General features: G+C 35.0%; 2 protein-coding genes across 5 annotated transcripts; both read left to right on the top strand.

Annotated features, from left to right (window-relative positions):
* Positions 1 to 467: 467 nt before the first annotated feature.
* LOC121245081 (putative disease resistance RPP13-like protein 1) lies at positions 468 to 6294 on the top strand. Its single transcript, XM_041143370.1, has 3 exons — positions 468 to 891; positions 5333 to 5391; positions 5853 to 6294. The coding sequence occupies exons 1-3, from the start codon at positions 583 to 585 to the stop codon at positions 6007 to 6009; spliced, it is 525 nt and encodes a 174-aa protein (XP_040999304.1). The 5' UTR covers positions 468 to 582; the 3' UTR covers positions 6010 to 6294.
* LOC121245080 (putative disease resistance protein At3g14460) lies at positions 1847 to 5031 on the top strand. 4 transcript variants are annotated; one of them, XM_041143368.1, is made up of 4 exons: positions 1847 to 4029; positions 4102 to 4734; positions 4777 to 4898; positions 4943 to 5031. In XM_041143368.1, the coding sequence occupies exons 1-3, from the start codon at positions 1849 to 1851 to the stop codon at positions 4792 to 4794; spliced, it is 2832 nt and encodes a 943-aa protein (XP_040999302.1). In that variant the 5' UTR covers positions 1847 to 1848; the 3' UTR covers positions 4795 to 4898; positions 4943 to 5031. The 4 variants fall into 4 exon arrangements, with proteins under 4 accessions (XP_040999302.1, XP_040999303.1, XP_040999301.1 ...); XM_041143369.1 differs by having other exon boundaries at positions 1847 to 4057; positions 4133 to 4734; XM_041143367.1 differs by having other exon boundaries at positions 1847 to 4332; positions 4402 to 4734.
* Positions 6295 to 15649: the final 9355 nt, after the last annotated feature.

Here is a 15649-nt window from a genome sequence, read left to right as displayed (position 1 = left end):
ATCCATGTCGGCTTTTAAATATATTTTTTCTTATTGAATTAATGTGGCCAACTGTTGTGGAGTATTCCATATCACGTGTGATTGAATGAAATGAACTAAAGAAAAAGAGAGTACTAGAAAAAGACTTGAAAGAAAGGAGACTTGGGCTAATAGGTCAGCAATAATTAATGTTAGCAACATTTTCCACGAAATTTCCACGATTGAGTGCGGGCAAAAAAAAAAGAAAGGAAAAAGACCCGTGATAACTACAAAAGTAATGAATTAATAGAGCTATTAATAATATATTCCATGAAATTAATTAATGAATGTCCTTTTGAGGAGAAAAATGATACTTAGAACCTTTTACAAATTCACGGAGTGCATTAATTTTTTACAAATTAGGATCCATCATTAATTGAGCAGCTCAGATTGATAATGATAATGACAGGCCCTAACCGAATACAAAAATCCCATGCACTTGGGAAATGAATGGTCTTGCTTCCTTCTTTCCTCTCTCACCAATACAACAAAGGCCTAAAACAGTAGTGTTTCTTTTATTTGCATACTTTCTCCTTAATTCGTTTCCTTTCTCGGACGAAAACAATGGCTGAGCTCATTCTTTCTGCATTCCTTCATGTGTTGTTTGACCGACTGTCGTCTCCCGAGTTGCTGAAATTTGCTCGCCGAGAAGGACTCGGCAAACAGCTGGACAAGTGGGGTGAAACCATGGAAAGAATTCGAGAGGTGCTTGATGATGCAGAGGAGAAGCAACAGACTAAAAAGACAGTGAAAGCTTGGCTTGATGATCTCAGAGACTTGGCCTACGAGGTGGAAGATATACTTGATGAGTTCGCCACAGAAGCTTTGCAACGCAAGTTGATGGCCGTTGAAAGTCAGGCTAGCGCTAGTATGGTACGAAATCTCATCCCTGCTTGTTGTACTAGTTTAACTCCAAGTGCTGTTAAGATCAAGTTTAGGCTGGGCTCAAAGATAGAGAAAATAAATACAAGATTTAATGATCTTTTGACACAAAAAGATCAACTTAATTTGAAGGAAAATGTTAGTCCGAGGCCAAACAAGAGAAGAGAGAGACCTCCCTCAACTTCTGTGGTGACTGAAGGTCACATATACGGTAGGGAGGAAGTCACAGGAGCTATAATTCAATTATTGATCAATGAAAAACACAGTGATGCTATGAATAAAGTACCCAATGTGATTCCTATCCTTGGTATGGGGGGCATTGGAAAGACAACATTGGCCCAACTGGTATACAATGATAAAAAAGTGGAGAGCTTTTTCGATTTGAAAGCATGGGCTTGTGTTTCAGAAGATTTTGATGTTGCTGCAGTTACAAAAACAATTTTACAATCTTTGACCTCAGAAAACTACGATGACAAAGATCTAAATTCGTTGCAAGTCAAACTGAAAGAGAAACTACTTGGAAAAAGGTTTCTAGTAATTCTTGATGATGTTTGGAATGAGAACTACAATGATTGGACTCTTCTACGTGCTCCTTTTGAAGCAGGGGCTCCAAGAAGTAGTATTATTGTCACAACTCGTATCAAGAAGGTCTCGTCACTAATGTGAAACAAGGAAGTTGAGCCTTTTCAGTTGGGGGAGTTGTCAAATGAAGCTTGTTTGTCCATATTTACCCAACATGCATTGGATGCAAAAGACTTCAGTGCGCATCCAAATCTTAAAGATATTGGTGAGGAACTCGTTAGAAGGTGTAAAGGCTTGCCATTGGCAGTAAAAACCATTGGAGGAGTCTTACGCAGTAAAAATGAAGACCGCAATGAGTGGGAAAAAGTTTTGAAGAATAAGATATGGGATATTTCAGTGGAAGAAAGTGGAATTGTTCCCGCTCTTATGTTAAGTTATCACCATCTACCTTCACATTTGAAGAGGTGCTTTGCTTATTGTTCAATTCTACCAAAGGACTATGAATTCAAGGAGAAGGAGGTGGTTCTATTATGGATGGCAGAAGGTTTGATTCAACCCCTACAAGATGAAGAGGAAATGGAAGATTTGGGTTTCGAATATTTTCGCAATCTGTTGTCAAGGTCATTTTTCCAACAGTCACGTATTAATGAATCTCAATTTGTGATGCATGACCTCATCAATGATTTGGCTCAGTCAGTTGCAAGTGATACGTGCTTTAGAATGGAAGATAGGGTTGGAGGTAATAAGCATGAGAATATTCCTATAAAGGCACGCCACTCATCTTATTTGGGAAGCAAATTTGATGTAACTAAAAAGTTTGAGGTTTTTCCTAAATTCACAAGTTTACGTACATTCTTACCTCTCATGCTACCAGATCCAGGTTATTGCTATTTGGCTCGTCATGTTCATTTTGAATTGGTTCCAACATTACATTGTTTAAGAGTGTTATCTTTCAACGGATATTGCATAACAGAGCTACCAGATTCTATTGGTGATTTGAAGCATCTGCGTTACCTTAACCTTTCAGAAACTCGAATAAGACTCCTGCCAGAATCAATAACTAGTCTTTACAACTTACAAACATTGTTGTTGGAGAACTGTATTCGTCTAAAGAAATTACCTTTAATGTTTCGAAACTTGGTCAACCTGCGCCACCTCAACATTGAAGGTGCAGATAGTTTGGAAAGAATGCCTATGCAAATAGGTAAACTAACTTGTCTTCAAACACTGTCTAATCTAGTTTTGGGAAAAGACAGTTGCTCTGGAATAAAGGAGCTTGGACCTTTGAAGCATCTTCGAGGGACACTCCGCATTTCAAGATTAGAGAATGTGATTGATCCGAAGAATGCAAAGGATGCTGAATTGATTAAAAAGACGAAAATTAGTGAGTTGTGGTTGAAATGTAGTGAATACATTGATGAGTCGAAAGACAGGACAAGTGAACTAGAGGTACTAAATGGGCTATGGCCTCACGACGCTTTGACGGAGCTGGTTATAATTAACTATGGTGGTACAAAATTTCCTAATTGGTTAACATCTCCTTCATTTCCTCATATGGTGTCCTTGAGATTAGAAAATTGTTACAAGTGCACATCATTACCTCCATTAGGGCAATATTTGCCATCACTCAAAAATCTTTGGATCAAGGGCATGGCTAACGTGAAGAGTGTTGGTTCTGAATTTTGTGGCGGTAGTTTAGAGACTTTGCATTTCTATGACATGGAGGAGTGGGAGAATTGGAGTCCTTGTGAAGTACTCCCAAATCTGCGTAAGCTTTCCCTTTGTCTCTGTCCGAAACTATTAGGGAAGTTACCAAACCACCTTCCTTTACTAAACAAAGTTGAGATAATTTATTGTGCACAATTGGTGATCTCAATTTCATGCTTTCCAGATAAATGCAAATTTAATATTGGGGAATGCGAAGGGGTGATGTGTGAAAGTAAGGTTACATTTAAATCAATAACATTCTACACTTCACTTTCAGCAATTTCAGATCATGGGGTTGATATGGAAGGACTGGCAGAGTTAGAAAATTTAAGTATTGAAAGCTGTGAGGAGCTGACGACTTTGTGGTCCGACAAGGTGGGATCATTGCCACATCTCCCATTTTTGCATTATCTCGACATTTCTAATTGTCCCAAACTAGTCTCTTTGGTGGCAGAAGAAGTTGATCAAGAGAGTCTCCAACTCGGAATCACATCTTTTACTATTCGTGATTGCATAGCCTTGAAATCATTACCCAAGGCGTTGATGTACAACAACACATGTCTTCAATCTATTGAAATAAAGAAATGTGAATCGCTAACGCATTTTGCCAAAAGCCATCTGCCTCCAGCTTTAAAGAAGCTATATATAAGCAATTGCAAGAGTATGAGGAATTTGGTAGAGGATGATGATAATGATACAAACAACGGTAGTTGCAGCTGTGGCATCACATCTCTTCTTGAGGTCTTGTACATTAGCAATTGTCCATCCCTTGAATTCTTAACATCAAGCGGAGAATTACCCACCACACTTCAATGCCTCGATATTTACAGTTGTCCGAAGCTGGAGTCAGTAGCTAAGAGTTTTCATCATAACTCATTTCTGACAAGTATCAACATCTCCAGTTGTGAAAATCTTCAATTCTTGAATGGTGGAGAGTTGCTCCCTTCCAAGCTGAGACACCTTTATATATTTAATTGTGAAAAAATGCAGGGACTGCAGAATGGCATACACAACCTCACCTCTCTTCGAGATTTGGAAATACGGAATTGTCCGAGCATTTTATCATTTTCCAAAGAAGGTTTTCCCACAAACCTAGCAACGCTTTCGATCGCTTATCTTAAAATCACTGAAGCCTTGTTCGATTGGGGGCTTGACAACCTCACTTACCTAAATCATCTTGAAATTGGTGGATGTCAGCATCTGGTTTCCTTTCCAGATATGGCGTTGCCTGCCTCTCTAACAAGCCTTCGCATTTCAGATCTCTCGAATTTGGAATGCCTGTCTTCTGAGGGCTTAAGAAAACTCACCTCTCTTAAAACATTGTGGATCTTTGAATGCGAGAAGCTCACGTGTTTTTCAGAGGATGGCCTGCCTCCCTCACTCCTAGAGCTTGATATCTCTAATTGCCAAAAGTTGATGTCTTTACCAAAGTATGGCCTACCTCCCTCACTACAGAAACTTGCAATCAGTGGATGTCCTCTGCTGGAAGAACACTGCAAGAAAGATCAGAGAGGAGAGTGGCGCAGGATAGCTGACATCCCTTGTGTTCGAATTAATGGCGTAGACATTTATGACACAAAAACGGAGGAATACATTTACGACACAAAAATGGAGGAATAAATCCAAAGATAAGTTTGTTTTGGCTCTGATCCAAAGGTCCTTTGAATGTTGAATGGTGGCATTGGAGAGATCCACCACTCCTATTGCATGCTGCGATTCTGGTTGGTATGTTGAATGTGTTGTCGAACTATTCTTCTTGTGGTTTTTTTGTCTTCGTTGCGTTTGCATAATGACATAACAAGTGCTTGTCAAGATTTCTAAATCTCCAAGCAAAGAGAGAAGGTCTTCGAACATGCAATTTTTTATTTTCAAATTGGAAAATGGCTGAACTTGACAAATGATCGGGCTCCCAAATGATCGGGCTCCAAAACAACTACATAACTTGATATTGTTCCTCTGATTTTGTCAAGATCAGCAGTATGACAACTGCTAAGGAAATGTTTTTTCATTTATGGATTTACTTCTTGTCAGATCATCGATTGTATGACATTGGGTTATGAATATGATTGTTAAGGATGTTTTTACATCCATATAAATACAGAAATCAGTATAGAAAAAAATCCTCTGTTTTACCGATTAAGAATATGAATATATATATATATATATATAGGCTGATGAATATTTATTTGTTCAATGCTTGCAGATTGTTCAAAAGACTGATGCAAGCTGCTGCAACTTCCGACTACTATCTAAAAAATGGATGTAGTAGTAATATTGCTTTTCTCTTGCTATTAATTTTGCTATTCATATCCATGTAATCAATGTCTGGCTACCTTTCATGTTACATCGCGAATGATTGAATTTCAACTGCTAATACCATGTATAAACTACTACCACTTCTTGCAACCAATTGGTTAAGGCTTGTCTTCTTATCTTCTTTTCTCCAAAAGAACTGTCTTCCTTGTCCAATTCATTCCAACCGAGTATGGGCAAGGAATGATCCCTTTGCTCTCTTTAAAAGAAACTTGAGTATAAATTGTTGCCCAAGTAAATAATGATAGTGCCATTGAGAAAGATCATAAAAAGTTAAATTCTCTTATGAATTAGTAGTGAGTGGTGGGTCGGAATTCTATTTTTGTGTTTATCATGGTTGTTACAATGTATCGAGTATACTCAAAATTCATATTTGCATTCTTGACAAAAGATCTAATTTAACATTTTAGAGACCCAAAATTGAGACCCACGTTTGTTGAGATCATGGCTGCTTTGAAGCCGTTGCAGAAAGCCAATAACCAGTTCTCAAGTCCCAGGCCAAGCACATCCACAGGCAGTGGCCGTCCGAAGGCTCTACCATCACAAACTGCAGAAGAAGCAGGCTAGAAGAGCAAACTATACCATCATACTCTCTGTCATTGGACTGCAAAAATATGGGGTGAAGTTCTAGATTGCCTTGGACTAGTCCATGTAGGTTGAGATATTGAAAAAGTGAGAACTTTTTTGTAAAGGGATGTCATATTTCAGTAAAAGTGACTGCTTTTATTTTGATCCTCCAGTGGGTATGATCCCATAAGTTTACTCACGCTATGGATGTTTTACTATGGGCTATTGTAATCAGTAATTGGAGCGGTACTGTTCATTTTGCAGTAATTAATTTGGACTCTGGAGAAGTTTCTAGATCATGAATTCTTCTTCTCTACCTCAAATATACTGTTCAAAAATTGCAGCAAGCGGTTCCCATTCCAAATATTTCATCCTGCTTTTGCTTTATGTTTCAATGTCAATAGCTAATATAGCTATATGACCTGTCAAGAAGGGGTTTCAAAAGTTCTGTGTTTTTTATTTCATATGTTCAAGTGCTTTGCCATATCTGTTTAGAATTTTTGTTTTATTTTCTATTGAATTTTGTAATCTTCCTTTGATTTGGTAAATGAAAAACCGTATTTCATTGGATTTTTCTACTCTGCCTTTGAACTCTTCATGAACTGGTATTCGGGCAGATTAGAATTGCTGACTTCGAAAGTGGTTGAGATTCTTCTTATTTTTAGTGGGATTGTAATAGGATGAATGTGAGTTATATTATTTTGCAATTCACACTTATTTTCCTTTTAGCATCAAGCATGTGATCTACGCATAAGACACCGCCTTATCTGAAAATACAGTTTGTTTCACCTCTCTCAGCTTCCTACAGCACTCTCAATGGCTCATCTGTTTTGCAATTTTGTGTAAAATGATTAACAAGAAGCTCTAAAAGTAGAGATTAGGCTCTATCAAACTCAGATTCCGCTCAATTCGTTTGTCAAATGAGCATTCATGATTCCATGAATACGAAATTATAATTGATTATTAAACCATACAACTCTTGTAAAATGTGGCTCGACTCGTTCAAAGCTCTTATACACTCAAATAACTTTGTACTTCTTATTTGTATAGTATTATCTCTATATTTATAATGAAAATACATTTTAATATTTAAATAGATTAGAGGAAAGCATGTTCCTAATACTAAACATATTACTTGATTTGTGTATATATACAATTTATAATTTTTTTTTATTTACCGAAGAGCCGGTAGCCACCCACATAGCAGCCATGTCCCAAGTTTATTCATAAGCTCTCACTTATGACGGATATACAATTTATAAATTAGATAATAGCAAAACGTCAAAACCTGATTGTCAAAACTTATGCTATGTCAAATCAAAGAACTCGTGAGTAAATTCAAACTCCCCTCGAATATTAAATGAGTTGTTCGTGAACATAAAATCAAACTCGACTTGTATTGAAATAAAAGTTAAACGAATAAGCCTTGACCACCCACTACTCACTCGAAATTGACTCTTTTACGCTCCTAGTAGAGATGATCGACTCAATGCTTAAAAGTAAATCACGGTTGTACTTAGTTGTGGTGTGGCAATATTCAAGTTCAATATTTAGTTTCTACACCACTAAATAGAATTACAAAATTATAGACAAAGATTACACCTCCCGGTGGAATTCCAATGGGTGGTGCCGCTGAGTGAACTCGTTTCTTTCTTTCTTTCTTTGAATTTGTTGCATGGGGGAAGGGATGGAGTTGTAAAACTTTGAATTTGTTGGTCATATTTTGAAATAATTGTAAGATGATCCAAAATAAAGATAATGATTCCGGAGCAGTACATAATGAAGAGGTGGACCAAGAATGAGAACTGAGATTGATCTTGTGGATAGATCTTCATGGGTATGCCGTACAGAGTGATCCTAAGCTAGAAGTGAGAGCTCGCTTTTCTAATGAGTTATGCGTAATCGCGATCAGAAAATAAAGAGAAAGAGAATCAGACAAAGACTATTAGAAAAAAAAAAATATGAACCAATTTGAACAAACTTTAGTGGGATTATGAATATAGAAGAACTGGGTCTTCCGAAAATATCACAAATGGCAGAAAAAGAAAAATAAATCACTTCCTTTCTTATTAAATCTCTCTCATAATCCTCTTCTACTACATTGATGATCAATTATATAAGGAGACCAAAAAAGGAAAGTGGACGATTGGTAAAGGAAATACTTAGGAAAGGAAACAATAAATTAAGAAGCAAATCATTGATGAAAAACAGAAACAATTAAAAGGCAAGTTGACGTCTAAACTTCAGGCATTATCACGGGATGCTGTCGTGGTGCATTGGCTGGAGTTCTACTTTCCCACTGCTTAATAGGATCTTCTACAATCATTGCATGTAGCTACCACGTTGGTTGCAGTTTGATTGGCATTGATGTCCTGCACCACTTATTCCCCTCCACTTAGAAAGAAACTCGCCTTAGAGTTTGATTCTGCATTAGAGTTGTTCATCAGGAGGATGATATTCAAATAAGTCAGCTACATTGAAAGTGGGGGGAGATGGACATGTCTTGTGGGAGTTCAACCACGTAGGCATTATCATTAATTTTCTTCAAAATGTGGGAAGGACCATACTTTTTATTCTACAATTTACTGTAAGTGCCTGCGGGAAAACGATTCTTACGCAGATGAACCATCACTAAATCTCCTTCTTGGAATATCTTGGCTCGCCTATGCTTGTTTGCAGCACTCTTGTATCTCACGTTAGATTGTTCAAGGTTGCTTCGCACCTCGGCATGTACTCCTTGAATTCTTTCGGCCATATTTTTTAGCTATTGTGCTCAGCCCAGGAATTTTTGGAAAGGGGACTAAATTAAGAGCATACCTGGGAGGTTTAGTATAGACTATTTCGAAAGGACTCTTCCTAGTCGAACAGTTACTTATTCTGTTGAAGGCAAACTCAATATGTGGAAGGTTCATGTCCCACTGCTTCAGCTTGTCACCGGAAATACAATGCAACATGTTGTCAAGTCTCCAGTTGGCCACTTTGGTCTAGCTGTCAGTTTGTGGGTGGCAAGTGCTACTATACTTGAGAGAGATTCCAAACTTCTTCCACAGGGTGATCCAAAAATGACTAAGGAACTTGATATCACGGTAAGAGGTAATTGTCCTGGGGACTTCGTGTAGGCGGACAATTTCTTTAAAGAATAAGTGAGCCACACTTGATGCATCTGCCATCTTTCGGTAAGGGATAAAGTGCGCCACTTTGAAAAATCTATCCACGACTACAAAAATAGAATCAGCACCTCGTTAACTACGTGGTAACCCAAGCACAAAGTCCATGCTTAAATCCAACCAAATGTTTTGAGGTATTGGTGATGGTGTATAAAATCTCGTGTTTTGCGATTGACCCTTCTTCACTTGACAAACAGGGCACCTTTGCACAAACCTCCCAACATCACATTTCAACTGAGGCCAGAAATAATGCTTGGTCACCAGGGAGATTGTTTTGTCTTGACCCATATGGCCTCCTAATCCTCCTCCATGTAGTTCACATGGAACGTGTTCACGCAGCAACGTCTGAGGAATACAAAGTTGATTCCCAAGGAAAAGGTACCCCTCCTGTATATGAAAGTCTGAACTTGGCTTCCCCATTGCGCATTGTTTCCAAACCTCTTCCAAGTCCTCATAATCAGCATACAGGTCTTTGAGCTGCTCAAAACCAATGATCTCGACCTTCATTGTTACCAACATGGATGCACGACGACTGAGAGCGTCAACCACTTTGTTTTGTTGCCCAAATTTGTGTTTGAGCACCATGATAAAGTTTTGCATAAAGCCGATCCATCTGACACACATACGATTTAAACTATTCAAAGTGTTTATGAACTTTAGGGCGTGATGGTCGCTATATAGAACAAATTCCCACTAAACCAAGTAGTGCTCCCAGTGCTTCAGAGATCGTATAACCGCATAAGCCTACTACTCACTCGAAATTTACTCTTTTACGCTCCTAGTAGAGATGATCAACTCAACGCTTAAAAGTAAATCACGACTATACCTAATTGTGGTGTGGCGATATTCCAGTTCAGTATTTAGTTTCTACACCACTAAATAGAATTACAAAATTATAGACAAATAGTCGATGCCTTAGATACACAACGAATCCTGTGTATCTCGGTAATGACATCCGACGATACCTTGAACTGAACACTGTGTATAGTTACGATGTGAGATGATGCATCCTGAGGCATGGACGGCATCTCCATGTAAAACTCGTAGACCATGGAGGGGTATATGCGTTCGGCCATAATAGTTCTATAGCCCATCCGAGAAATATCTTGGGTTCCTTCCATACCTCGTTTCCTAGGTGTCAAAAGATGAGCTATATCCTGCCGAAAGAACATGGGTATACATATATATATAAGGGGAAACAAATTAAAACTGTTCTGAAATACGTTCGAATGTAGAACTTAAAGTTCAAACGTAAAAGGATAACATTCGAATGTATAGGTAATCATGTTCGAATGTTAGGAGTCAAAAGACCCACGAAACATTACATTCGAACATTTCATGTACATGCGTTTAAACTTGCAAGTGCATTCGAACGGATTTGATTGAACATTCAAACTATTACCAATATGCGTTTCAACATTAGGATTAAAACATCTCACGAGACGTTACATTTGAACGTTTGATGTATATAGTTCAAATGTATGCCTAACTAAACGTTCAAACTATAGAAATGTTGCGTTCGAACGTTAGGAGTCAAACATCCAGCAAAACATTACATTCGAACATTTGACAGTATATATGTTCGAACATAATAGTACATTCGAATGTAAATGTAAATTAACATACGTTCAGAATATAACTGACACTTTTCTATAATTTGCGTTCTTCTTGAGCTGATCGTTTGAATGTTCCCAGTGGCACATTCTGACGTTCAAATCCAAAAATAGCAGAGTCGAATTAGCCATTTTCAATTTCCTCAAATAAGATGCTAATCTTGTAATAGCTACCGTAGAAATGAAATATACACTAGGTTTAGACTATCTATAATGACCATTTGGCCATTAGCCACTCATGGTGGCCAGAAAATCAAGTTACAAATCTGGCCCTAAATGGGTTTCAGTTCATACCGAAACACCCTAAAAACGTTAAAAAAAGAACACAATAAATGCTGAGAGATGGACACTAATTTTTTTTGTAACGGTTGTAATGGCAATTGACGACGGCTTGTGATAGATTCGATGGCTGAGTGTGACGTTTCAAATTTTGGATGCAAGTGGAAATGATGTTCGACGTTCGGACGCACTACATATATATAAGTAACGTTTGAACGTTATAACTAATACGTTCGAACATTATGTTATTTCGCATACTGTCCAAACGTCGATTTTCAACGTTCGAATGTAAAATGAATGATTTTTTTTATATATAGTATATGTATATGTAAATATTATATATAGTATATTTCCGCAGATATTGACTGGGGAAATACTATATGGAGTTAGTATATATAGTAATATAATATATATTAGTAATATATATATAAGGTAATAAAATATATAGTAATACTATATTATAATACTATATAGTAATATATATAGTAATACATAGAGTAGTAATATAAGCTTTTATAGATTAAGAACAAGTTTATTTCATATCTCTTTTCTTCAATTTTTATTTCTTCATGCATATGGTCGGTTATACCGCCTGCCTTCTTTGCTATCATGCATATGGTCGGTTATACCGCCTGTCATTTTAATATTATATTATTCTAAATTAATATCATATTATTCTACCTGGGATATACGCCTTTGGTATCAGAGCCATTCGTGATAGTATTGTTATTGCTATTTTATTGTGCTATTGTTATTACTATCTTATTTTTCCTGCTATTTTCAATGGATTTCTATTATGCTCATAGTTCTGGCTTTCGCGATTTGTATGAGTTAAAATGCACATAATATAATTTAAGAATGGAATTACAAATCTTGATGGATAATATAAAAGATCTTAAAAGACAACAACAATTAATGAGGCAAAATTATACATTAATGATGTCTAAATATCATGTATATCAAAGTAGACAAGCGGCAATAAAATACTATGAAACTAACTGCACTTTCCTAAGGAACGAAATTAATAGTATAAGAAACCATTTGAAGATACTTGCTTTATAAAAAATAAAAAATAAAAAAAAAGTAAGGAATCACTGATACAAATTTTACAAAGATAACCCATAACTAAAGAGAATAATGTATATTGGGAAGCTTGTGTTGGTAAGCCAAGAAAAATCGATGGTCAGCCCATTCAAGCCAGAAGGCTATAAGGGTGGTCCCGGTGGTGTTCCCTCAAGTTCTTAATCTACTTATTTCTCTTTGGAAATAGGAAATTTTTGTTTAAAATCTGTCTCAATGAATTCTTTATTCAAACTTAATGAATCTACCATTAGCATCCCTATAGAATCTGATAATATTAATCAAGAAGATTACAGTATATTAGATATAGAAAGAAATCTACAAGACTGGACAATCCCTGATGTTCCAAAAAATCAAATATACAAAATCTCCACTTTCTCTTCTAAATTATCATTCCTTACAAATTATACAATTAAAACAGTAGAGAAAACTATTAGTTTAAATAATGACTATGAATCATTATAACTCTTAACAAAAGAAGCTATTAATTGTCATAAAAAACAAAATTATTCTTTTATTCATATTGGACTAGTACAAGTAGCTATAAAGCCACTCACTCGAAATGGCTTAAACACCTCAATATTGCTTTGTTTAAGAGACGGAAGACATTATAACTTTCATGATTCATTACTTGGAATGGTAGAATCCAGCTTGTTCCAAGGACCGGTCTATTTTAATTGTTATCCCAATTATTCTTTATCATTATTTGATGGTAATATTTTACACGCCTTAACATTAAACATTAAGACAAATGGTTATCAAATAATGAAATGGTCACATGCTTTAACAGTAGTTTATAGGATTCATTATAAATTAATGAAAACAACATTAGAACCACAAGCCCTAATTACTAGCCCTAAAGGATATACATTATTATTACAATCTAGTACACAAAATTCTAGTATACAAATTCCTAAACAAATCAATTGGAATCAAGTCGCACTTCCTAATGAATGGCAATTAGAGAATATTACCCCAACACCAAAGATAGAAAATAATTCTAAAGATAATCTCGAATATATAGATCAAAAATCGGATGAGACGGTTCAAATAGTTTTTCAACCTTTTAGAAGATCTTTTTCACATTATTCCTCTCCAGCACCCTCCAGTTATCATACACTCAGATCTATTCTTACATCAATCTCTAGAAATAAATCTCAAAATTTTGACACCAGATCTTTTGATACTAGATCCCAAAATCTTGACACCCAGATTCGAAGAATTATTCCTGGAAATATTATTGATACGCCAGTATATGCTATTAGCCATCCTGATAAAGCATCTACCTCTCATAATCCTGAAAAAGAACCCTCTTCTCCGACGTATTCTCAAGTAGTTGGAGATGATGCCCAAATTTATATCCTGAATAAAGAAGAATTTAAAATTAACAAAAAATATCTCAAACAAGATTATATGAAAAAAGAAAATAGTCACAAAAGAATAACATTTTTCTCAACCTTTACAAAAATAGAAAATATTATATTCAAGAAAAATATTACGAAGATTTAGAAAAAATACAAATCAATATACCTTTCTTTACATGGTTTGAGATATATAAATCAAATCAATTATCTACCATAAACAGGACTACTAATCAATGGATTAAAGTAGAAAATAACCAAATTATTTATGAAAAATATCCCCCTTTTGAAGTCATCAAGTACAATCAGAGGAATACTCAAATTTTGGCTACACCAATAAAAAAATATAATATTGCAAATACTGAGAAAAACCTTGATAATATAATACAACAAAACAATTATACTAATTTATATTTAAAAATCATGAGTAAGCAATTAGAAATTATTGAAACACAAATATCTCCTATAAAACCCACTATTAAAGAAATAGAAGAAACTCCATTATTTGTTCCCCATGAAATTTCATCCCATTTAAAATCGATTTTTTCCAAAAACAAAAATGATTTATTAGAACAGATCTCAAGTAAATTAGAAAAATTAACTATTAGTAATACAGCTACCACCTCAAAACAACCACATATTAATGTATTAAGCAAAATAGACTCATCCGTAATATCTGACTCTGAAATTAGTAATATTGAAAACCAATTTAAAAATCTAGATCTACAGATAAACAAGATTAGAGGAGATCATGTTAATAATTTTTCGGCTAGAGATTCAAAACAGTATGTCTCTATTACTCGTAATTGGTATCCCAGACCTACTCCACCGAATATGCAATTCGTGGAAAGAGAACATATAGTAAGATCAGCCTTCGCACCAGATGTATTATACGAATGGAATATAGACGGATTATCTGAATATGAAATACAAATCATTTTCAAGAAATGATTATGGTAGCCAACGTCTATAAAAGTAACAGAAAAACTGATCATCAGGTAGCACACATTATTGTTACATGATTTACTGGCCAACTAAAGGGTTGGTGGGATCATTACATATGAAAGGTCACGAATATTAACAGTTTATAAATATGATGAAAATATGCAAATAATTAAAACAAAAAATGATTTACCCCTAGAAAATGTTGTCAACACATTAATATATGAAAAAATGATTGCCAACAGCCATACTGGAAGGAAAAGTTCATAATCGGACTTCTATATTACTTCACCCAAAAGGTACGAGAATCATTATTAAGATCAGACGGTACTATTGATTTTCATAATCTCACATATAGTGATATAATAAGTAAGATTAACAGAACTGGATTGACTATGTGCAACGATTTAAGATTAAAAAAACAAATGGAGAAAGAAAAGAAGTTTGCTAGAAAGGAATTAGTTACTTTTTGTGAACAATTTGGTTATACTCCTTTATTAGCCCCTCAAGAAGACACAAAAAGGGAAAAAGAATTTATAAGAATTATTCCAATAAAAAATGAAAATACAGAAAACCTTATAAAAAGATAAAAGACAAACCAATATATAATAAGCCACTAAAAAGTCCTAAAAAGACTAATAAAAAGAAAAAGCAGATTGTTTGTTATAAATGCGGAAAAGTAGGATATTATAAATCAAACTGTAAATTCAAACAACAAATTAATAAATTAGATATATCCTAAACATTAAAAGACATTTTTATAATACATTCAAGCGAAGATGAGGTTAGTTCTTCAGAAGAAGAAGACATTTATCAATTAAAAGAATCAAGTTTTTCAGAACAATCTTCCGATAGTGAAATAGAAGAAGATGAAATACATATTTGTAATTTTCTAGATAAGGATAATTGCATTTGTAACAAAACCATTAATGTACTTTCAAAACAAGAAGACATTATACTAGAATTAATAGACAAAATTAACAACCCTCAAGAAAGAAAAGATTATTTAGAAAAATTAAAAGATACATTTAATAATTAAAATACTACAATAACTTCATCCTCAACACCTTACAATTTTTCAGAAATAATAGGAAGATTTAAAACTGACAAACAGAAAATTACGATTCAAGATATACAACAAGAAATCAATGAGATAAAACAAGAAATTAGAAATTTAAAAACATCCAATCTTAAATTA

Source organism: Juglans microcarpa x Juglans regia, chromosome 8S (assembly GCF_004785595.1).
Source record: "Juglans microcarpa x Juglans regia isolate MS1-56 chromosome 8S, Jm3101_v1.0, whole genome shotgun sequence".
Taxonomy (NCBI): Eukaryota; Viridiplantae; Streptophyta; class Magnoliopsida; order Fagales; family Juglandaceae; genus Juglans; species Juglans microcarpa x Juglans regia.
This window is presented reverse-complemented; position numbering and strand designations above follow the sequence as displayed.

What these genes read in the sequence shown, in the direction of transcription:
- LOC121245080 (XM_041143366.1), top strand. Translation starts at nt 1,849, where the DNA reads ATGTTAAGTTATCACCATCTACCTTCACATTTGAAGAGGTGCTTTGCT.
- LOC121245081 (XM_041143370.1), top strand. Translation starts at nt 583, where the DNA reads ATGGCTGAGCTCATTCTTTCTGCATTCCTTCATGTGTTGTTTGACCGA. An exon ending in GTCAGGCTAGCGCTAGTATG is followed by an intron (nt 892 to 5,332) that starts GTACGAAATCTC and finishes CAATGCTTGCAG; the next exon opens with ATTGTTCAAAAGACTGATGC. An exon ending in CTACTATCTAAAAAATGGAT is followed by an intron (nt 5,392 to 5,852) that starts GTAGTAGTAATA and finishes TTAACATTTTAG; the next exon opens with AGACCCAAAATTGAGACCCA.